The sequence below is a fragment of the Stegostoma tigrinum genome, chromosome 2 (genome assembly GCF_030684315.1).
Source record: "Stegostoma tigrinum isolate sSteTig4 chromosome 2, sSteTig4.hap1, whole genome shotgun sequence".
NCBI lineage: Eukaryota > Metazoa > Chordata > Chondrichthyes > Orectolobiformes > Stegostomatidae > Stegostoma > Stegostoma tigrinum.
In genome coordinates this window covers 8979207-9004548 of record NC_081355.1, presented here as the reverse complement: position 1 = coordinate 9004548, position 25342 = coordinate 8979207, and the positions used below count along the sequence as shown (strand labels likewise).

The 25342-nt window shown below is 43.3% G+C and overlaps 1 protein-coding gene across 2 annotated transcripts in view; it reads right to left on the bottom strand.

Annotated features, from left to right (window-relative positions):
- trak1a (trafficking protein, kinesin binding 1a) overlaps positions 1–25342 on the bottom strand; it is a 201939-nt gene that overhangs the window by 111821 nt on the left and 64776 nt on the right. For both annotated transcript variants that reach the window (XM_048550826.2, XM_048550817.2), the window contains 2 exons: positions 12778–12870; positions 2351–2649 (listed from right to left, as the gene is read on the bottom strand). In XM_048550826.2, the coding sequence (XP_048406783.2) occupies positions 2351–2649; positions 12778–12782 (304 nt within the window). In that variant the 5' untranslated portion in view covers positions 12783–12870. Of the gene's footprint in view, positions 1–2350; positions 2650–12777; positions 12871–25342 lie in introns of those variants that run through there.

Below are 25342 nucleotides of genomic sequence, written 5' to 3'. Positions count from 1 at the left end.
ATCCCTCATCCCTGAAAACAATCTAGCGAGCCTCCTAACTTCCTCAAACACAACTACATCCTGTGCACACAGAAAAAATTCTAAATATATTTACCCCTAGAAATGTTTCTACTGGTGCATAATATTTCCAATGTATCCCAGGATGCTGTGGAAAGTAAGGGAGGAAATTACGAGGTCCCTTGTAGAAACATTTCCATCATCTATAACTACACGTGAGGTGTCTGATGACTGGAGTGTGGCAAATGTTGTATCTTTGTTTAAGAAAAGTTGGAAGGAGAAATCAGAACTATAGAGTTGTGAGTCTGACTTTGGTTGTGGGTAAATTGGAGGTAATTATAGAATTGAAAGACTTTACAGAGGCAGAAATTAACTAGGGATATGGGGCTAGTTTAATTTGAAATTATGCCTGTCATGCACTGGTTGGACCGAAGGGTTGGTTTTCGTGCTGTATGAATCTCAGACTTCACTTTGGACATAACGTATTTGGAGATTTGAAAAGAAATGAAGGTACATTCACAGGTTTTCACCACTGGATGGTGCTCTAAGCTGACAATATTGAACCAACACTGGACAATGATGTTGTGCAGTGTAGTAACACCTGCTTTACTTTAGATGGTGCTCACTCAATGCTGTATGATTACTAACAACACTGGGTGTGGTAGTAGAAGTTCTCGCACTGTTACCAAAAGGTACAGCAAGCCAGGCACTCCCAAACTCTTCCTCCAAACTTAAAAGCATTCTCCTGTAAATTAATGAGAGCTGTGGGGACAAATTTCTTATCTCTATTTAAGACGGATAAATATATTCTTGATCAGCCAGAGAAATCAAGGCTTACGGGGAAAAAGGGCAGGAAAGTGGACATGAGGAATGTCAGATCCACCATGACCCTGTTGAATGCTGGAGCAGGCTCAAGGAGCCAAACGGCCCAGTTCTGTTCCTGTTTCTCATTGTCTCATTTTGAATGCAAGAATTGTATAACAATGAACTGAAACAAAAACGGTGCTACCTGCAAGTGCCAAATTGTAAACTGCTTGCTCTGCTGATCTCAACAGCTTAAGTTTTTGACGCATTTCTCTGCACGGCACTTTACTTCTCTTCTAATTCTTGCCCATTATCTCTCGACTCCACTACTTCAATGCACTTGTGGCTGGCCCACATGTTGCTCTAACCTTGGGGTCATTCAAAACCCTGTTGCCTTGTTACAGGTTTAGACACAAAGTTCTTTGTACACATCATCATTGTCTGTGCTGCTCAACAATGGGCCCCCTGCCACCCCCAGTCAACATTAATCTTGCTATATTTCTCCTCCCTCCAGCCCCGCAATCCTCAGATCTGTGCTCCTCCAATCATGCTCTTCTGATTATCGCCAATTTTAACTGCAGCACAATTGGTGTTTGTGCCTTCAGCTGCCAAGATCTGAAGCTCTGGAACCCCCTTAAGTTTCCATCCTGGCTTTCAGTTGTGTTGCATCTCGAAGTCAGTTTGTCTTCAAGCAACATTCTTGTGACATCTTCATTATTTTCTGGTCACATGCGATATAACAAAGATCTCATATTCCATCTTACCTCATCTTCTACAGCATGACAACTGGGAGCATGCTCTTCTGAAATATGTAATAGCTTATTATTATACCAGGTACTTTACATTCCTCAGGTACAATGTGCATACGTAATAGTTATTTGTAATAAACGCCTGTTGGATCCTTCAACCACACTATGCCTAGAATGTTACGGAAGATAATGAACATTGCCACATCAGGTAAACACCTCAGAGACAACTTTACACAATTTCCTCCCTTGAGGTGTTCCCTACAACTTTGTCCAAGTTTTTGTCACTTGCCCCAGTGTTTCCTTGTGTGACTCAAATGTCAAGCTTTGTTTCAGAATATTCCTGTGAGGCACATTATTCCATTAAAACAGCTCGATACATACAAGCTGTTCTTGTGGGTGTTCTCTCTCTCTCTCTCTCTCTCTCTCTCTCTCTCTTAGGGCCGACAGGTCAACAGGTCTTAGAGCGTGAGTCAAGACAAGGGTCATAAAACTTTCGGTGACCGCAGGTTTACCAAATGAGACGGAATGTGAGAGAGCATCCAGAATAAATTGGAATGATTAGACCTCAAGATAACAAAGGCACAAAAGAGTTTCCATCACTGGAACTGAGGCGGGGTGAAGGTACACCAGGTGCAAAAAGGCTGTCTTAAAAATTGGCATAATTGTGTGATAAGAAGTTCAGCGAAGGGGTTAAATATGACACACAGGATTGCAAATTGCTTTTGTCTCTGACGGTTGCAGCAGAAACAGAAGCTTCACATTACTTAATTGGTCACTTATTCGCAATGTACGCTACTTACCAGTAATGGTGCAGGCATCTCTACGTGCATCACTGGTGGAAGCATCTTCTGGGCAAACTGCCTCACTCACATAGTGCACCTCATTGGAGCCTGTGCTGCAGGCTAGAAATGGGCAATCAAGTGTCTCTGAGGCAGACCGAGCGTCAGCCGAGGTCGTTTCACTGATAGCTGTGGCGTCCAGCTTGACAGGTTTCACAGGATCAAGGAAATTGCCATTGATAGGACATGTGCTGGCACCTTGATCAGACAGACTGAAAACCAGTCCTGGTTCTGCGACCCTCCTAGTACCCTCAACGCACCTAAAAAACAAATAGTGCACAACAGTTATGCTCTGAATTCTCACCTTCAGAACTAAACAATGAATTCACACAAACCAGAATTTCTTTTAATACCTAAACATGAATCAAGAACTAGATAACCATGGTCATGCAGCAATTTGGTACTTCAATATTGTCCTAAAAACTTAAATCAGGAGTGAGAAACTTAGTATTTACGGAAACTGGTCAAAACACTCAAGATCTTTACAGTAAAGCATTAGATTTCCTGCTTTAATTATCTAAAACAAAAGCAGAAAATGCTGGAAACACTCAACAGCTGGCTCAGTGGTTAGCACTACTGCCTGACAGTGCCAGGGACCCCGATTCAATTCCGGCCTCGGGTGACTGTCTGTGTGGAGTTTCACGTTCTCCCCGTGTCTGTGTGGGTTTCCTCCGGGCGCTCCGGTTTCCTCCTGCAGTCCAAAGATGTGCAAGCTAGGTGGATTGACCATCCTAAAGTGCCCATGGTGTTCAGGGATGCGTAGTTTGGGGGATGGGTCTGGGTGGGATACTTTGGAGGGTCAGTGTGGACTTGCTGGGCCAAAGGGCCCGTTTCCACACTCTAGGGATTCTATAGTTCTATAGGACAGATATATGAGTGACAAGAGAGCAAACATGTGAGGCAGATTTAACATTTCCAGTCAATGGCCTTTCATCAGAACCAAAAGAACTAGAAGGGTAGAGTTTCTGCTTTTGGAACAAAAATCGGTGACTTTGGTGTGAATCATACCCATTTTTTTTTCAAAAAAAGATCAAGTGAAGTGAGAAGTGTTTAGCCCCAGTTTTCCATGTAAACTTATTTGTGCATTGCAGACTGAGCTCTCCCATAAAACTTGGCAATTGTCCATTTTTTAAAAAAAACTTTTAGAAAATATTTCTCAATGTATTTAATAATACCACCTTAGGAGAGTTTGACTCATGCAACTGAAAATCATTTTAAATCATGAAAGAAAACTTGAAAATCAGCACCAACCGCAATCTGCAACTATCATCACTGAAATGACTTAACAATACAACAAACTATTTTCCAGCTTTTTTGGGATACAATTGGTGGATTCATTACTGACATTTAAGAGGAATCAATCAAATCCTTAAAAATTCAGGAGAAGGGGGATGGTTACAAATGGCAACTGAGAATAACACCATCCGTGTGGGTTCAATTCCACTTTCACTTAAGGATGACTTTGATACATACTGTAAAATTCACCCCGTCAACAGGGTATAATATCGCGGCCATGTTTATCCTATCCACATGACATGCCCTTTGTAGATTCACTGCTGCCAATTCTTCAGTTGTAATCCTCCTTGGGATAGCACAGTGGTTAGCAATGCTGCCTCACAGCACCTGGGACCTGGGTTTGACTCCACCTTGGGACAACCGCCTGTATAAAGCACACATTCTCTCCGTGCCTGTGTCGTTTTCCTCTGGGTGCTCCCGTTTCCTCCCACAGTTCAAAGATGTGCAAGTTAGGTGGATTGGCTATGCTAAATTGCCCCATAAAGTCCCAGGGATGTGTAGGCTAGGTGGACCAGACATGTAATCCTGCATTTCACAGAGATGGGGGAGGGGATGGGATGCTCTTTAGAGGATTGGTGTGGACTTGATAAGCCAAATGGCCTGCTTCCATGCTGTAGGGATTCTATGATTCTCACAATTAGTCTAATTATAGAGAAAACGCTATATATTATTCAGCAGAAATAAGGCTGAATCTTGGTAAACAGAAAAGGATTATTATACATCACGTAAACATAGTTATCAAGTGTTATCTGAGATGCATGATAATCTCAATCAGGTTCAACTTAAGGGCAAGTATAGAGTGGTGATAGTTACATTGATCTTAATATTTGAAACTGGTACTGCAGCACAAACACAGCATTTAAATAACACTGGTTAGTTCCTTCCAGAAGCAATCCTTTACATAGTGATAGACAGAGCTTATCTTGTCATGTTGGTTCACCATTTCAGGTGTTAAATGCCTAAAAAGCACAGCTGACGTGGGGCCTCTTTCTCTCCCAGGGCAAAAGGAAGGAAAGGCAGATCTGCAATGACAAAATCTACCCAGAGAAATGGGACAGAATGAAACATCAGCAGACACTGGATTGAGACCTTGCCTTCTGGTTAATGAAGGAAGGAATTAGTGTCTGTGTGTCAGGCTGATCCAGCCTAATTTTGGGAACAACCTTCCATGTGTTGCAAATAAGTGTAAACTAGCAACGGTGATTCATTCATTCCAGGGTCATGGCTGGCTCTAGTGCAAAAAATTTTAAAAGAACTAGCTTAAATAGATTACAGATAGTGGAGTCAACACCAAATGCAATGAGTATTTAAATTTCCACAGTCTGTGGCACCAATTACATTGATTTCAGGGGAATTCTGCTGAAGAACCAGAGCAGCCCGGTGGCACCTCTAGACTGATGCCTGTTGTACATCAGGCAAACACAAGTCATTTTGCACAGCAACCTCCCACAGTGAATTAAATGGGAATAATCCATTTTTACCGACACTGTTAAAGAAGAAATACTAGTCAGAACAAAAATATTGCATTTATATAACAACTTTAACCTAGTAAAACATCCCAAGGCTTTGCACAGAAATGTCACAAAAGAAAACCAATGCTCAGCCCATATGAAGGCTATAGCCAAAATATTTTGATCTGAGACATAGGGCCAGCATTTGTTATTCACCTTGCATACAACTCCCTATGAACTTGGCACATGGTCATTAACAATGGATTTCCTCTTATGTGTCATCAATTCCAGAGCGGCATCCTCTATAGCATATTGCTATTTCATTGAGAACAGGGAAAATTAATTGGTAAGTGTTGTCCAAGTATCTTCACCAAGACACAGTTCAAACCAACATATGAAGCAGGACACGAATAATTTTTCAATTACAAACATAAAACAAAGCAAAGATCATCAACTCCAAGTGCTATTGACTGCTAGTTTGTGCATACACAGAGTTAACAAAAGAAAGCAAACTTGAAGGACTGTGTCTTTACACTTGGACGGTCACTTACTCCTAAATGCATCAAACTTAACTCTTCCAGTTGGCATAAAATTGCAAATATACTGGGAAGGTAAAGCTAGATCAGCCATTACAATACTTTCAACTCCATTCCTATGAGTAGGGGCTGCAGTAGAACAAACTGCAGAGAAAGAGTCTGGTTCTTACACCAGTTTCTGAATTTCCATGTTTAGTTGCATCTGCACGTCAGGTTGCTTTGACGTTTACCCAGCATTCATATCATCATCAACATCATGGTAGGAGACTGGAACGTGCTGCCGGAGGTGGTGTTAGAGACAGATCCAATAGCAACATTTAAGGGACTATTCGATAAGCACATTCCTGTGCTGTAGGGTTCTATGTTCTATTATTATTAAAGCAAATGTAGGTCAAAAGAGCAGGATCACCAATAAGCCATTGAAGGTAGCAGGACAGGTTGCAAGAGGGATTATTAAAGCATACGGTACCCTTTATCGATAATCTCCCTACTCTTGTACTCTTATTGTGTTGATACAGCTTGAACTGTGCTACAGTATTATGCACAATCTAAATGCCACAATTTAGAAATAAGCGAAGGCAAGGGAGAGGGCACAGATGAGACTCAGGTTGATACATCGAAGAAACTCGGACAGTTTTTCTTTGAGAAAAGGCAGCTGAGTGAAAATTCGACATGGACATTCAAAATCACAAAGGGTCTGGACAGAGTGGGGAGGGATAAACAAAGGGGCACAGCATTAAAGTGATTAGTAAAAGCAGTAAAAGAAATGACAAAGAAAATCTTTTTCAAAGTTAAGTGGTTAGGGTCGAGAATAAACTGCCTGAGCACGTAGAAGAGACATTCATACACATTGTTCTATGAACAAGGAAGAACGAGCAGAGTTACAGGGCAGAGGAACGGTACAAAAAGTGAACTGCTCATTTGGAGACCATGCGTAGACCTTCTTCTGTGCTGTGACAATTCTGTGACACCGAGTGAAGGCTTGAGGAACCAAGATAAAAATGAGGGGGAAAAAAAAAGGGAGCAAAGAACTAAATGTGTTTACATTCAGGGAGGGGCAGGGAGTGCCAGAAGTTAGGGCTTTAGCAAATAAAAGGCACAGCTGCCAACAGTGGAACAAACAAAAAGCACAGAATACACAGCAAGTCAAAAGTTGCTGGAGGTTCATAAGTTTTTTTAAAAAAAAACCCACAAGTTCCTAGGATAGTGACAGCGAGCACGAGGGGGCATAGCTTTAAATTGAGGGGGGAAAGATGTAGGACAGATGTCAGAGGTAGTTTCTTTACTCAGAGTAGTAAGGGAATGGAACGGTAGTAGATTCGCCAACTTTAGGTACATTTAAGTCGTCATTGGACAAGCATATGGACGTACATCGAATAATGTAGATTAGATGGGCTTGAGATCGGCATGACAGGTCGGCACAACATCGAGGGCCGAAGGGCCTGTACTGTGCTGTAATGTTCTATGCTCTAAGTTAGAGATTAGGAGGGGCAAGGCTATGGAGCGACTTGAGGAGAATGGGAATTTGAAAATCAAACTTCCAGTTGTGCAAGGTTACAAAGTAGGTCAGAGTTGGTGGAACTCCAGATGTTATCGCATGTCCTTAATGGAGCTCAGGTAACACTTTTGTCCATCATCAAATCCAAGTCACAGTATCCCAAATAACATAGCACTTTCTCGGCAATGACCTCTGTTGTGAAAACCTTTTAAAAAAGGTTGCTACTGGAGTTTGTTTCAATCTAACTTTATCCTTTACAGTATCAGCTATGAGAATTATTACAGAATCATTTATGGCTATGTAGTAATTACTTCCCAGATGATTGTTCAGTTTTGATCAAAGATTCCACATAATTATAGAGGAAGGTGTCATTAGACAGAAATGTTGCTTTAAAAAAAGTCAAGAAATGATATTCTCAGGTGTTGTATCTGGTGTGTCTGTCAAGTATATGAACAGCCAGAAACAGAAATAAATTATGTCGCCATGCCAAAATCTCAGTTACATGAAAGAAAGTTTAATAGCAAACATTTTCTGTATGAAAGGAAGCTCCCTGTGGCTGCTGGAAGTCAATTATCTAGGACATTACCCTAGGACGTCAGTGTCCTAGGCCCTACCGTCTTCAGCTTGCTTCATTTGAACCTTCTTAAAGGCAAGGTCAAAAGTGAGGATGGGCCATGATTTCTCAGATTCTGAAGCAATCCATGCCTGTAGACATTCAGGCCCGGACTAACCAGTGCTGAGCAATGACCACCTCCAAAAAGGGGAGCAGAACATCTCAACTTGACATTCAACAGAATTACCACCAAGGCCCGCCCCCACTATCAACATCCCAGAGATTACCATCAACTAGAAACTGAACTGGAGGGGCCATCAGAATTTTGTTGCCTTTAAGAACAGGTCAGAGGCTAATGCAATAAGTAACTCACCTCCTGGCTCCCCAGAGCTGATTCACTGACTATGAGACATAAAAGTCAGATGTATGATAGAATCCTCTCCACTTGCCTGGTTTGGTGCAGCCTCAACAGCACTCAAGAAACTCGACACCACACAGGACAAAGCAACCTGCTCGATTGGCACCACATCTACCAATCACTCTCCCAATCAATATTAAATCACAGAAGGACATGTTCGTTTCTACCTCTTGAATATCAAGATTCTTTGATGATTGTTACCAAGCTCCCTCGTCATGGGATATAGCATGATCAACCTTCTGACCATAAGCAGCAATCCCCAAAAAGACTAGGTCTTCTTGAAACCACTAAGTATCTACTTGAAGTGTTTCAAGGACCTTCTAAGTGAAGATCATCCACGCAGTAAATGAAAGCACCAGGCAGCTTTGCAAGTGAAGTCACAATCTGCATTTGACTAACATCGTCCTGGCCAAATAGGATAAACCACAGTGTGGTGGGCATTTTGTCAGCACCACATTCCAAAGCTAACACGCCAAATCATGAGAAAATACTCATCTCTCAAATGATATCCAAACATTTGATCGGCCACAAATGATGGACAAATTCTTCAACAGATGTGGATATTTTAGGGAACTTCATTCGAACAAAACTCATCTATTTTGCTTCAACATGACAATCATTTTGGCCCAGTCTTCAAATGAATCATCTAGCAGCTCCATTACATTCAGCAGCACAATGATCTCAGTCCAGGAATGTTGGCTTCGGCCCCTTATGGAGGTGTGCCGTGTTCCACCATCTACAATCCTTAAAATGGTTCCAAAAGCTTGCTTACCTTGGGCATTAAACTGAGGACTTCAGTTGCTGATTACGTCTCCAGCTAGCCCAAGGCACAATGTCTGAGCATGAGCTTTTTATTTCCCCTGTTATAGATGAAGAAAAACTGAGACAGCAGTCACACTAACAGGAGCACCAATGTTAACTAAATCCTGTCGGTGTTAATAAGCAATTACCCATAGGTTCGCTGACCAGTTTATCTTTGCCAAGTATTTACAATCTATTGGGGAAGGTTCATATCCCCACATATTTCTCACAACCTAGATCTTGTAGAAAACATTTGCAACAAAGCCTTCCAATTAATATTTACAACTTACCGCATCTCGAAACAAGACATTTTTATTATGAATGCCCAAGTGACTGGCTAAACGACATAACATGTCTTTGAAGCACTTTGGTTAAGATCTCGTGCCTTTCTTTACTCAATCATGGATGTGACAGTCACTGGCTGGGCCAGCATTTACTGCCCATCCTCAATTGCTCAGAAAGCAGTTAGGAATCAACCACATTGTAACAGGTCTGGAGTCACATGTAGGGGAGACCACACAAGGATGGCAGATTTCCTTTCCGAAAGCGCACTAGTTAATGACACGGAATTTTACTAAAAATCAACATTGTTGCCTTTGGCCCAGCTTTATTTTCTATATTGCACATGTTTGTCGAATTTAAAATCTCAACATCTACCACAATGGGACAAACCCATACCCTCAGAACATTAGTCTGGGTTTCTGAATTATTACTCAGTAAATTGCCACTATCTCACTAATTAAGTGACTAATTAATGTCAGTAATTCAAGTATGCTTTGGATTCTTTTGGTTCAAGTGGTCAGGAGAAAAAAAAACTTCACTGTCCACTGTATGATGTATTTGACTCTGGTTCCCTTCAAATATTTAAATCCTTCAAAGTTTATTTTAATCACTGTGCCATTTGCTTGCACACACAAGCATGTCTGGTCAATCAGTAACTGGGTAATATTATCAATAAATAATATAGATCCTAAAAGTGCTGGTGTCCTATCTAACACGATAATAACAATGTCAGTCCATACTCCCTCCTCCTTCATCACAACCCTTACAATTTTCTGTAATGTGTTCAGTCATCTACCTTGGTTGAGTTTTCTTCAGAATTTATTACATGCACAGGCAATCTTGTGAATGTAGTTTTCTACACAGATTTCACTATTGGCATCATATCTAAACAAAACAGAGTGGTTGATGTGTTAAGAGCCCCAGTGCTGGCTTCCAGGATGCACAAACGATTCTTCTTCCAGAATAAGAAGCGAAGACCGGGGAAGCAATTTAATGCATACTAAAACAACTGAGTTCTGAGGAACTGACACTGGACCCGAAATATTAACTGGGTTTTTGCTCCACACAGGCAGCCAGACCTGCTGAGCTTTTTCCAGCAATTTCTGTTGTTTTGTTGAAGAAATTTAATGCCCTTGCCCATTTGGTGGGAAAGTGAAGGCAGTCATTTGGATCAGGTAAGACAAGATGTGCCACCTTCCCACCTACACTCAGAATAAATCCATGCCAGGATAACCAGTGGACGGCCAGCCCAACATGCTGAAAAATGGAGGGCATAAAGTGAGCAAAAAAATGCCCACTTCAGAAGTCTCATCCCACCATCACTGGTATTAATCCAGTCACCGATGGGGAAACTCCTCATCAAAAAGGCACTCAGGATGTGGTCTGGGGAGCAAGCAGCGTGGACACACCATCAGCAACCACTACCTCAGTGGTGCTGTCTTACAACAGAAATGTCTGCTTCAGATTGCCTGGCAGCTCTTGGCTTCTGGGGCTTCCACCTCCAAGGTCCTTAATCCTTAAGGAAGGTCTGCCAGTGTCTATTTAATGTGGCAGGGTTTCTCCAAAAGAGCTGACATGAGCTCTCACTAGTTGGTCACCCAAAAGGACAAGATCCTGCCACTTCTATTAAATCCAGCCTATGAACATTTTAGACATTCCTACCAATGAGAGAAGAGACAATAAGTGACACAGGAGTATGATGTGGGGAGTAGAACATTTCAGTAATACAATAAGTCAAACTTCCTCAGGCAGTCTAACTGGAGCTATGTTAATCTTACACCTAGATTTGCTGCCAATCCCATTAGCATCAAACACAGAATTCACTGTGAATAATTAGGAACCTGTTTTAGGGAATAAACTGAAATCATGTAATTTATTCAATATACTCCATCTTTAATTGTGAAAACGAAAGTGACTCAAGCCATCAAGCACAGTGTGTTAAATCTACAGCTCATGCTAAAACCCTCAAAACTTATTCAAAGAAATGGAAAAGAAAGTTCATGCTCAGCAAGGATCATTTTAATTTTAGGCTTAATTTTACAGTCATTTTGAAACTGCGCAATGTGAGAAGTTATGTGAATTGAGCAGGGCAGTGAAAGCTGTTACAGTGAGCAAAGACTTAATCAGGCAAGACCCCTGACATGAAGTGTGAAAGGATTTAGAAAATCCAATTATAATCCTTTGCATGATAGACCTGCAACCAGGTTTGCTTAGTATCAAGGTGCTCAGATTGAGATAAGAAGGAATTTAGGTAAAACGGATGAAAATTTGAACCCAGGCATTTCAGAAGCCAAGTCGGACAACAATTCTACATGGTAAAGCTTGGAGTTCTCTTGTATAAATGACAATTTATGGAACTAAATTGGAGATCAACAGGTTGTTGTAAATGAACAATATTGAGTGGTATGAGGCAAAGGAGAATATAGGGATTTGGATCAGGGCCCTTGTGGTATGGTGGTATTGTGCTCTCCTCTATGCCAGGAGATCTGGGCTCGAGTCCCACCTGCTCCAGAGATGCATCGTAACATCTGAGCATGCTGATTAGGAGAGTATATGTAGGAACATAGAATCATAGGATCCCTACAGCGTGGAAGTAGGCAGTTCAGCTCATCAAGGCCATACCAACTCTCCGAACAGGAACCCACCCAGACCCAGACCCTTCGCTAACCCTGTAACCCTGCATTTCCCATGTCCAATCCAGCTAACCTGCATGTTTTGGGACTGCGGCAGGAAACTGGAGCATCCGGAGGAAACCCATGGGGAAAATGTGCAGACTCCACACAGACAGATAGTCACTTGAGGGCAGAATCAAGCCCAGGTTCCTGGTACTGTGAGGCAGCGGTGCTAACCACTGAGCCACCGTGCTGCTCCATGGTGGTTTACAGGTCAGTCATGACTTCATTTAATTGGGGAGGGACAGCAAGAATGACCACAGTCTTGAGGGGCTAAATGGCCTGCTTTATTTCCTCAGTTATCTTTGCCAGGACGTGATGTTTTCCAAGATACCAACTAGTCAATGTATCTTGAACAGTTTTGTCATAAACTCCTTCCAGATATTGGCATTGATAAACTACCCAGTTTATGCCCTTGAACATGTATGGCTGTGTCCGTGTATGGTCGGAGGGGTTAGAACATTTTAACTGAGTAAATTCCTATGACAATCTTCAGTCACCTAGCATTCCCACCACCAGTAACAGACCTGTACACTTGTGTACTCACCACTATTCTCAAATGTCATCAAGTTAAACATCCAAGCACGAGCATGTTAGTGAAGTTAAAAATGAAACCACAGAATGATGTTATAGTCAAGACGTGCATAATTACCATCTTACTACTTATTTAAATATCACAGGACAGTTGCACAGAAGTGTCATACGTTTGTGGTTAGTATATTCAATCAAATCTGAGAAACAGCATTCTTCAAACGAGCAAAGCGTAAAACTGCATCCTCACCAAAAAGAATAGCAACTCGCTGGTTTAATCAGCTGTCTGCTTCCTGTTTCATAACCCATGCAGGACAACAATGTGCATGCCAAGTAAGAAATCAACTCACAGCATTAGGTGTAAAACCTTGTATCCTGCATGGGTCAAAAAGTCACCAGATGAGCTACATGACCTTGTGCCACTTGTTGCCTGCGTATTGCCCCTGTTAAGAGAAATAGGGTTTTGAGTTTGCATGTGGTTCATAATCAATGAAGCAGCAGGTAAGGCTCCATTCATTACTGTAAAGAAACAAAATACAACCGACACAGACAGACATTCTTAAATTGCTTCCTGACCAATGATTAACATTTCAGATTTTTGTGCATATCGTATTTATAATGGTCAAGCTTTGCAATGTCTTACCAGGGAGGATAGAAGGGGAAATCTGAGCAACCATTCTTGATGAGTGTACTGTAAATTGTCACCATATACAGCATTGCAATACATTTTACACTCATCACATGATAGGGGGTGCTGCAAGTTTGCTATTTTGAACCACAAGACACTATATACAAATGCATCTGGCTGTACACCAGTGCCCTAACGGCAAACGGGCCGTCAAAACAAACAAGATGTCCCAAAAGTGCATTCCAGCCTGTGAAATATTTTATGACGTTTGTCACTGTCACGTGGAATATACTTCACAGAAAGACGTCATTCAACCCACCCTATCAAGGGCAGTGTTTGTGATCCGCTTCAGCCTTCTCACAACTGTTTCTCATTCAAGCATAACCTTCTATTCTTTTCTCCACCATATCTAGCTTCCCCTTAAATGCAACTAGACTTTTCACAAATCTTGTTCACCAACAGGATGTGGCCATCACTGGTTAGGCCAACATGAATTGCCTGTTTCTAACTGCCCAGAGGGTAACCTGTGTGGATCTGGAACCACATGTCGGCCAGACCAGGTAAAGACATCAAACTTCCTTCTAAAAGCACAAGTTTACTAGATGGGTTTTTACATCAGTTGACAACGGTTACACGGGCATTACTGGGCTAGCTTTTCATTTCTGATTTGCCAAGAGTTCAAAATTCACCATCTGCCTTGGTGGGTTTCAGACCTATATCCCAAGCACATTAACCTGGAGCTGTGGATTACCAATCCCTGGTGACATTACCATCCCTGCAGAAGCAAGATCCACATTTTCACTACTATTTGGGTGAAGAGATTTCTTCTGAATTTTCATCTGGATTTCTTCAGGATGATCTTCCACGAGTGACCCCAGTCGTAATGCAAACAAACTACAATTGTCCACAGTGGTTTCTCGCTAACTGCAATGCGATAGTGGTCAAAGTCCCCAGGATACTGGAAGAATAAAATCGGTGCCCACACCATGGATTTTTTTTTCCCCTTTGTCCAAAAAGGTCGAACAACAGGTCCACTTCACAACTCAGATGAGGATTTGGCATCTCTCAAGACCACACTGAGCTGCCAACCTGGATGACGTGCTCAAGTCACATTAATGTATCTTAGATCCAAAACTTTCTAATTCAGGGTGTTACTGTGCCAAGGTGAAAAAAATATTCGTTGCCCTTCAAGCAAATAGAAGATTCTGCTCCTGTAAATTCCACAGCAGCTTAGAATCATGGAGTCATACAGCACAGAAACAGACCCTCTTTGGTTCAACCTCATCCATACATACCTGGTATCCTAAACTGAATAGTCCCATTTAGAGATATATCCCTCTAAACCCTTCCTATTCATGTAATTGTAACCACCTCCACCAGCTCATTTCATACATGCACCACCCTCCATGTGAAACAGTTGCTGTCAGGCTCCTTTTAAGTCTTTCCCCTCTCACCTCAAACCTGTGCCCTCTAGTTTGGACTCCTCTTCCTGGGGCAAAAAGATCTTGGCTATTCAGGAGGCTGCATTTGCTGACACTGAGAAGCACATATAGTATGCTCAAGGGAGAGAGAGACAGAAAAAGCCTCTGATTCTCCCAGCCACCTCTGACCCACACCTGATCCTGCTGGAGTACTGTTTCAGGTGTCTCACCTATTCTGTGCCTACGTGCAATGCAATGACAGAGGATCTGGGGTTAGCCATTGAGGGTATGTTTGCACATTGCCAAATGAGATTAGAGGCACAGTTACCCTGATGTTCCAGTGTCAGCAAACACAGATTAATGAAGTTCATGATAACAGCATGGGACTGATAAAAGGTCACTAGACCTGAAACATCAACTCTGCTTTCTCCTCAGATGCTGCCAGACCTGCTGAGTTTCACCTGGAATTTCAGTTTTTGTACCAGAATGGGACTGTTGGCCCAATGGTCTTTGGGTTGTAAGAACAAAAGTAACATTCCAGAGAGGAATTACAAATCAGCCATAGAACCAAAAAGTGCAGCCTTAAGTACCACCATAAATTCTGCCTGCAAAACTGATGCAAGCAAATAAAGATATAGCCACTGTCTAAACCAATATGAATGGATCCCCTGTGTCCTGCCTCTTGCAAGTTTTCAGAGATACAGGAAAGTACTGACCCTTGGAAAATACTCAACATGTGGAATTTCAAAACAAATGCACCTACTTAAGTTTACGTAAGCAGTGGTTTCCATGTGGACTGCTCTGGAAAACAGCTCTATAAATAAGAATAAAGATCTCCAGTCCCTACAGTTGTAGCCAGCAATCTATACCCCATTCCCCAACATACACAGAATGGCACATCACAGCTAGACATTTTTTTCATTTATATCCACTCCCCTACTTTTTCTCCACACTCCTGCACTTCTTTTTGAAAAGGTAAATATCCATTTCCAGTTTGCCTAGAAAGGGAACATAGTGTTCAACGTACTCAAGATCACAGCTCACCTAAAAAAAATAATCAGTTCTCCCATGGCTATTTGCCATTTAACTTGCATTCACTGATTATTAATGCTTCAGTCACCAAAAGGAACTTCTCCACATCTACTGTAACAAGGGTATTCACAATTTTGAACATCTCAATAAGTCTCCTTTCAACTTTCCTTACCATAAAGAGAACAATCCCAGCTTCCTAAATAAAAACAGAAAGAACAGCAGATGCTGTATATCAGAAACAGAAATTGGTGGTAAAGCTCAGCAGGTCTGGTAACACCTGCAAAGCGAAATCAGAGTTAACAGCTCAAGTCCAGTGCCCCTTCCTCAGAATGGAGTTTTTCCATCAGTTTGTTTTTATCTCAGCTAATAGGTGAACTCTGCTCACCTTTGATGCCATATTGGTACCTCTTCTCGACAAGATGGTGACATCCTCTCCCCAGGTGAATGCCAAGAATTGAAAAATCACATACATTAAGGACAAGGATCTTTTGAGGGAATGGTGGGTGTACTCATATTGTTGTATGCTTCATGTAAGTTGAACAGTTTCATCTAATATGGGTCTTGCATTGGCACATTAATGTAGAAACATTGGAGTCAGTGTAGGCCACTCAGGCCCTCAAATCTGTACCTACTTCTAAATCACAGCTGAACATCCATCTGAATGCCAGCTTTCCCACACTGACCCCACATCCCTCGATGTCATTCAGTCGAAAAATCTGAGTGTGTTGAAGACAGAGGTCCGTGACTGAGCTTCCACAGCTCTCTGGCAAAGATTTCCTTTTCATGTCAATCCCAAATGGCTTGCCCCTTGCCTTGCTACAGTGGCCCGTAGTTCTTGTCACTGTCCTCTGTCCCAGTAAGGAGAAATAAAACAAATGTTGTTTATGCTGGAAATCAGAAACAAAAAACAGTGAACACAGCCCAGTCCATCACAAAATACAGCCTTCCTTCTACTGACTCCACCTATACTTTCCACTGTCTCAGGAAAGCAGCCAACATAAGAGAACTCTCCCTCACCAGGCAGAAGATACAAAAGTCTGAAAACTGGTACCAGATTCAAGAACAGCTTCTTCCCTACTGTTCTCAGACTTAGGGATGGACCGCTCAAGTTGTGTTGCTCTTTCTCTACACCTTCTCACCAGCTGAAACATTAAATCCGCATTCTGTCTTATCACCCTGATCCAATTATATAAAGGTGTAATTTTCCTGACTTGCATGCGAAACAATACTTTTGGGCATCTCAGTACATGTGACAATAATAAATCAAATCAAATTGCGGGTAAAACTCAGCAGGTCTGGCAGCATCTATGGAGAGAAAGCAGAGCTAACGTTTTAAGTCCATTGTTCCTTCTACAGGAAGGGGAAAATGTCCTTTCTTCACCTAACCCATTTAACCCATTAAGAGCTTTCTAACCTTCTTGAAGATCTCCCCTCGTACTTCTAAACTCTAGATAAACCCAGTGTCCTCAATTTCTCCTGACAGGTCAGTATCACCATCTGAACTTAGTCCGGTGAATCTCTACTACACACACTTTCCTTGGGAAGGATACCTTTATTTAGGTTAGGGAACAAAACCAGCACACAATACACCAAGTATGTAGTCTCATCAAGATTCTATACAACTGAAGAAAGCCACCTTTTCTCCTACACTACATTAGAAGGCCACCATCCCATTTGTGGTCCTAATTGCTTGTTGCAACTGCTCGTTAGCTTTCAGTGACATATGGACAAGGACAGCCTAGCACCTTTGAACATCAACACTTTCCAATCACGCACAATTTATGAAATACTGAACACCTCATATCATCTTCCTGTGCTGAAGTTACTAAATTTTGTGATCTCCTGCTGGAATATTTCTAGCAATATCTGTTTTCAATCACTCTTACAGGAGGATTGAAGTACAATTCACCAGTATACTCTTTCTCCATACCAAACAGCATTGCATTGTCTAAACATTTTGCACGGGGAGGGGGTGTCCGCTGCATCTATTTTCATATTATACAAAAAAACACCACAATTCCTAATTTTCCAAAAAAAAAGTGTATGAGCCAGTTGTGACCTATTAACAAGAGCACCAATAACAGTCAACAACAGAAAGAAAACTATTAAAGATGTACTTGGCAAAACAAACCTTCACGTCCTTCAAAAGGGCATGGCATACAGCCATGCAACTAGCAATCATATGGCAGTTCAGAATAAAAGTCACAAGCATTCTTCGACTTCCTACACACTCGACATTAGCTCCAAAAAAAAGGGGGAAAACACACGCGTCTACTCGAGGGGAAAAAAAGCACAATTTCAGAAAGTAGAGCAATTGAAAAAAACAAAACATTGAAGCGAGAAAAAAAGGAAATTAGACAGAATATTCTATTAAAACGTTATGACCACAAGTCATAGGAATTTGCTTCGTCATTCAATGAGATCATGGCTGATCTGATAACCCTCAATTCCACTTTCAAAGGCACTAGGCTGTCGTTGCCCATGTGTCACTGAAAGCTAATGAGCAGTTGCAGCAAGCAATTGGGATCACACATCGGATGGCAGCCTTCTATTTCCTGCCTTTTTCAAATCAGTAAGGGAAGTCAGGTTTGAGGAAATCTGTCTTCCTTGAATATGCTTAACATAGCCTCGACAGCCCTCTGCAATAAAATGTCCACCTCCCACTTCTCGATATTAAGCGGGCCATCCCTTGGGTTGGTCCCTTTTTAGTCACAATAAAATGGCCACTATGCTTTGGTGATAATCTTATAAAGCATCTTTTGGTGAAGAAATTCCTCATCTCAGTCCTAAAAGGTTGGCCTTTTATCAAGGGATTGTGGCCACAGTACTGCAATAAGCACTAGAGGAGTCATTTGTAGATATGCTATGACACCTCTAGAGCAGGTAGGACCGGAACCACGGCCTTCTGGCTCAGAGTTGGGGAAAATACCATCATTACTGCCATCTCCCAGTTGAGGTGATGAGGTATCATTCCACCATATTAATCCCACTGCATTCAAAGGTGCATTCCTGCTAGGAAATAAAGCTTTCCTTAATAGGTTGTTTAACTTGGTTAGATCTCTCGAGGACTATACAAATTTCACCACACCACTTTGAGGGGTGGAAAAGTGCATTATGTAATAACTGGAAGCCTAAAGTGAAGTTTAGTGAAATGTCGGAGATGTTTCCCTCAACTCATGACGCTGTCTATCAACTTTGCTCATCCAGTGTTAAATGACATGAAAGATTACGACTTTGAGTTCCACAGTTTGATGAGAAGCTACTTTGTGACAGCCTTGATGTCGCAGAGTAAGGAGCTGCACTTTATAACTAAAGACATAATTGCTTCACACCTGCTACTGTAATGACCCAGATTTACCAATAAACTTGGGGTCAGTAAGCAGTCAATTAAAACATAAAACTCCAACTTTATTGTCTTGGCCTTCAAAACAAAATCTGCTCATCTTTTTGTTTTGAAAGTTATCTTCACAATAACTCTTGTCCTTATCCAAACATAGCCACTGTAAAAAACCAGAAACACAACAAGACAAGTACATTACTCTCAGGAACAAAAACAAAGTTGCTGGGAAAGCTCAGCAGGTCTGACACCAGTCAAGAAAAATCAGTTAACGTTTCGTATCCTTCCTCAGGACTGATGGCAGCTAGGAAAATGCCAGTTTCTGTGCAGAAAATGAGATGGGGAGGGGGTAAGTAGTAAACGATTGGTGGGGATAGAGCCCCGAGGGAGCGAGAGAACAATAGTAACAATCTAGCTAGGAGGGTAAATAGATGTTAACGGAGATTGTTTGTGACCAACAATAGGTAGCATGTAACGGCAGGCTGAGAGATATCAAGGGTGTCGACTGGCTAGGGCATGGGAAGAGCTCAGGCCTAGGAGTTTTCCAGCATATAATGAGGCTGGAGGCCTGCAGGATTCCCAAGTGGACAATGCGGTTATTCGTCCGGCTTGCACTGAGCCTTGCTGCGGGAGGGGGAGGAGAGAGAGTGAGAGAGCGAGAGAGCGTGAGAGAGAGAGGAGAGACTTCCTTTCGCAGGTAACAAGCTACCTTACCTAGAGGGTATGTTTGGGCCGAATAGTTGGGGGGGGGGGGGTAAATAAGGTGTTTTACCTTCAGCGGTTCCAGAGAAGGCATGGTTGGGGGGGGGGGGGGGTTGGTGGAGAGAATGTTGGGAGTGATGGGAAGTCCTGGTCCATCCTTCCAGAGGGAACACAGTCCCTGTGGAAGGCAGACAAGGGAGGGGAGGGGAGGGGTGGGGAATGTGTATCTGGTGGTGGCAGCATCTCGCAGAAATGGCAGCTGATGATCTTCTGGATGTGGATTCTGGTAGGACATTGCCCTCCCACTGTGTAACCAGGTTTATGCTGCAGTATAGCAATGCATCTTGCATTCAGGTCATATCTCATCCACTCAAGCAAAATGTGGAGAATTTAATGGACAGGTAGAAATTTGGTTTCCAGTTCCCATGAACTCCTTTCACTGTTGAGACACACCAGACAACACATTTTTCATTCTATTCATCAGACCATCCCATTACGTTGGCAGCCTATGGCTTTGATAAATGCCTCCAAAATTGATTCTAAAATAAACTGCTAAAACATGTGATTACAATGAAATTTCAAGGATACCAACATTTGGGACATAGTTACAAGATGTGTTAGATTACTTCAGAAAAGAAAAAGGCTCGTATTTATTCGGCACTTTCCATGACCTCAAAGCATTTCACAGCCATTTTGAAGCAGGTTCACAGTTTATAATTTAGGAAATGTGGCAAATAATTTTCTTTGTGATTTTGACTGAGTGGTAAATACTGGTCAGGACACTGGGTGGGGGCGGTGAAATTCTCATGTTTTTCTTCAGGGCAGTTTTTACATTTGCTCAAACAGTGGGGTAGGATCTTAGTTTAATGCCTCCCTCAGGGTGTAGCACTGGAGGGACTGCTTGACTTTTCTGTTCAAATCCTGGAGTGGAATGTATGCCCACTTCCAAAATGAAAACAAAAAGATACGAGGTATTCGAAGTCAAGTTCAACATCTGGCCGTGTAATCGTTCCCCACACCCCTACCACATGTGGTCTGCAAACCGCATGGCATACTGATGCATTTGCTTCTGGTTTCTCCAGTTGCTGCCACGCATGGACCAGGGTAGTTGGAGATAGAGGGAATACAGTTTGTGTTATGATCAGCTTGAACGGTTGCAGTATGAATGCTGATATTCCAGAGAAAGGTGTGTATATGCGTAAGAAGTGCCAACACACAGTTGAAAGCAATAAGCATCACCTGCTACAACAATGAACGAAAAACTTGGGCAGAGTAAAGCAGCAGCTTGTAGGAGACAGACTAGAGGCTGGTATACTCCAGTCTCTGCAAAAAGATAGATCGCATTCGTGTAATCTGTAAATTGTTACAGCAATGCAATAACTTTCAAATTGTTTACTCAACAATGCTCTTCGAGATGGATCAGAAAGGTGGGTAACTTCATCCACACTGGATCACTTCAGGGACGAATGGACAGATATATACACACAAGATTACACACTTCCTTTAAATCAACTCAAGTGTTAACGTTTTTGGGGAGAAATTTCATGTTAATCCTTCAGCTATTCCTCTGACCAATCATTGACTACTAAACAGCGTTCTTGTAGATTTTAAGGTCTCTTTTGACATTTTCTTACAGTTCATAGTTTGAGGGTCCAGTTAAACTGCGTGCCAGGTGACCACTAGACACCATTTGAACAATGCAGTAATCAGAGGTCACGCCCATAGATCTAAAACTCAAAAGGAAATGTGTAAGCTGTCAGGTACGCAAGGGGAAAGCAACACAATTCGTCAGGGTACAGACCAGTCACAAAAAGGGTACAACTGGCAAAAGTTTAAATGCCCACCTAAGTACAGGAGATGTGCTAACATGGCACTTCCTCAGAGTACCAAAGGCCACACACCAATGCAAACTGAGCCAAATCAGCATCTCTCCACACGTTGAAAAATTTTGGGACACTGGTGTTATATCTATTTCACACACAGCAAGAACTGCAATGAGATCCCATGCCAATTTTCAAATTTATACCATATTGGAACTAAGCCATAAGCAGACAAAGGAACTGCATGTTGGTGGCGAAGGCTATTGTAATTGCAGGAAAGTCAATACGCAGACAGCCATCACTGTCTTATTACATTGAAACCGTAGCTGTAATGTCAGTCAAAAGGCCCTGTCAGCTTTGCAAACAAATTTGATGCAAGTGAAAGCGCAGCTCAGCCTAATCAAGTCAACAAAAGATTCACGCCCCAATCAGGGTACCAATTTACATTTGAGATAATGGGAACTGCAGACGCTGGAGAATTCCAAGATAATAAAATGTGAGGCTGGATGAACACAGCAGGCCAAGCAGCATCTCAGGAGCACAAAAGCTGACGTTCCGGGCCTAGACCCTTCATCAGAGAGGGGGATGGGGAAAGGGAACTGGAATAAATAGGGAGAGAGGGGGAGGCGGACCGAAAATGGAGAGAACAGAAGATAGATGGAGAGAGTATAGGTGGGGAGGTAGGGAGGGGATAGGTCAGTCCAGGGAAGACGGACAGGTCAAGGAGGTGGGATGAGGTTAGTAGGTAGATGGGGGTGCGGCTTGGGGTGGGAGGAAGGGATGGGTGAGAGGAAGAACCGGTTAGGGAGGCAGAGACAGGTTGGACTGGTTTTGGGATGCAGTGGGTGGGTGGGAAGAGCTGGGCTGGTTGTGTGGTGCAGTGGGGGGGGAGGGGACGAACTGGGCTGGTTTAGGGATGCAGTGGGGCAAGGGGAGATTTTGAAACTGGTGAAGTCCACATTGATACCATATGGCTGCAGGGTTCCCAGGCGGAATATGAGTTGCTGTTCCTGCAACCTTCGGGTGGCATCATTGTGGCACTGCAGGAGGCCCATGACAGACATGTCATCTAGAGAATGGGAGGGGGAGTGGAAATGGTTTGCGACTGGGAGGTGCAGTTGTTTGTTGCGAACTGAGCGGAGGTGTTCTGCAAAGCGGTCTCCAAGCCTCCGCTTGGTTTCTCCAATGTAGAGGAAGCCACACCAGGTACAGTGAATGCAGTATACCACATTGGCAGATGTGCAGGTGAACCTCTGCTTAATGTGGAATGTCACCTTGGGGCCTGGGATAGGGGTGAGGGAGGTGGTGTGGGGGCAAGTGTAGCACTTCCTGGGGTTGCAGGGGAAGGTGCCGGGTTTGGTGGGGTTGGAGGGCAGTGTGGAGCGAACAAGGGAGTCACGGAGAGAGTGGTCTCTCCGGAAAGCACCAACACATCCCTCACCTTCCTGGACCTCTGTCTCCATCTCAGGCAACCAGCTTGTAACTGATGTCCATTTCAAGCCCACCGACTCCCACAGCTACCTAGAATACACCTCCTCCCACCCGCCCACCTGCAAAAATTCCATCCCCTATTCCCAATTACTCCGCCTCCGCCACATCTGCTCCCACGATAAGACATTCCAATCCCGCACATCCCAGATGTCCAAGTTCTTCAAGGACCGCAACTTTCCCCCCACAGTGATCGAGAGCGCCCTTGACCGCGTCTCCCGTATTTCCCGCAACACATCCCTCACACCCCGCACCCCCCCCTCCACAACCGCCCAAAGAGGATCCCCCTCGTTCTCACACACCACCCCACCAACCTCCGGATACAACGCATCATCCTCCGACACTTCCGCCATTTACAATCCGAACCCACCACACAAGACATTTTTCCATCCCCACCCCTGTCTGCTTTCCAGAGAGACTACTCTCTCCGTGACTCCCTTGTTCGCTCCACACTGCCCTCCAACCCCACCACATCCGGCACCTTCCCCTGCAACCGCAGGAAATGCTACACTTGTCCCCACACCTCCTCCCTCATCCCTATCCCAGGCCCCAAGATGACATTCCACATTAAGCAGAGGTTCACCTGCACATCTGCCAATGTGGTATACTGCATCCACTGTACCCGGTGTGGCTTCCTCTACATTGGGGAAACCAAGCGGAGGCTTGGAGACCGCTTTGCGGAACACCTCCGCTCAGTTCGCAACAAACAACTGCACCTCTCAGTCGCAAACCATTTCCACTCCCCCTCCCATTCTCTAGATGACATGTCTGTCATGGGCCTCCTGCAGTGCCACAATGATGCCACCCGAAGGTTGCAGGAACAGCAACTCATATTCCGCCTGGGAACCCTGCAGCCTAATGGTATCAATGTGGATTTCACCAGTTTCAAAATCTCCCCTTCCCCCACTGCATCCCTAAACCAGCCCAGTTCGTCCCCTCCCCCCACTGCACCACACTATCAGCCCAGCTCTTCCCACCCACCCACTGCATCCCAAAACCAGTCCAACCTGTCTCTGCCTCCCTAACCAGTTCTTCCTCTCACCCATCCCTTCCTCCCACCCCCAGCCGCACCCCCATCTACCTACTAACCTCATCCCACCTCCTTGACCTGTCCGTCTTCCCTGGACTGACCTATCCCATCCCTAACTCCCCACCCATACTCTCTCCACCTATCTTCTTTTCTCTCCATCTTCGGTCCGCCTCCCCCTCTCTCCCTATTTATTCCAGTTCCCTCACCCCATCCCCCTCTCTGATGAAGGGTCTAGGCCCGAAACGTCAGCTTTTGTGCTCCTGAGATGCTGCTTGGCCTGCTGTGTTCATCCAGCCTCACATTTTATTATCTACCAATTTACATTTTGCTGGTTTCGATCAAGACACTAATCACTACAAATGTCACTTTACACAAAGGAAAGAACAATTCCCAATGGGCTTTTTGGAGCAGGGCGAAACAAACAATAGCAAAGGCAGGTTTAAAATGATTGGCATCGTCAAACACAAAAGCACAGAACTTCCATTTGGGACAGATCATGACTTTTAAAACTTCATTTTCCAGGGCAGCAATTTCACTTCACTATTCGAACACACTAGTGCCAACACCATGGCTCCGATTAGAGGCAGGAACAGGAAACACGCTTCAAATGAGTCACGTCTGAGCAACTTTAAACATTCTTCCTGTATTCTGGACCTAGTAGTGGCAAAAAATGAATCAAAATGATGTTGCTAATTATTAAAGTCAGGATAACAGCACAAGTCTCTCTTCAGTTCTTACAGACTGGTGAAGCGATGGAAATGTGTATGGGTTCAAGGTTTACAATTTATTTTAGTCGAGTAAATGCTGCAACATCAGGAAGAAATTTAACCTCAGCCTGTGCACTGGATTCCTGAAGACTCTAGTGGCGCGATGGTGGTAACCTTACATCTGAATCAGATGGCCTGTGTTCAAACCCCACTTGCCTAGATCCTTTAGGCCCGAAACGTCAGCTTTTGTGCTCCTGAGATGCTGCTTGGCCTGCTGTGTTCATCCAGCCTCACATTTTATTATCTTGGATTCTCCAGCATCTGCAGTTCCCATTATCTCGGCTCACATTAATTTGTTGCTTTACAGCTGCATGCCACATAATCTGCTTATCTCAACTACCCACATTACATTTGGCTCCAGTAAAAATGGAATTCTGTGGACATTTGTTTTCCTTCCAGGTTATGTCAGCTTCAGCATTCACTCATGATGGCATTTGCGTTGTCAGGTTACATCGGGTGGCTCGTGGTTTGCCTCCCAATTTGTCACACACGTCAGACCAGTTACAGAAACCGAGGCCACTCACTTCTTAATTTATGTCTGAATGGCTAGAAATGGCAAGAGTTCTAACTGCAGAGGAGTTAGCAAATTCAAACCATTAAGTGATCCGAGTTAGAAGAAGCTCACTGCCCCCACCCCATAAAAGGGGATTAAGGAACATAAAAATATATATTTCATAATAGGAAGATCTC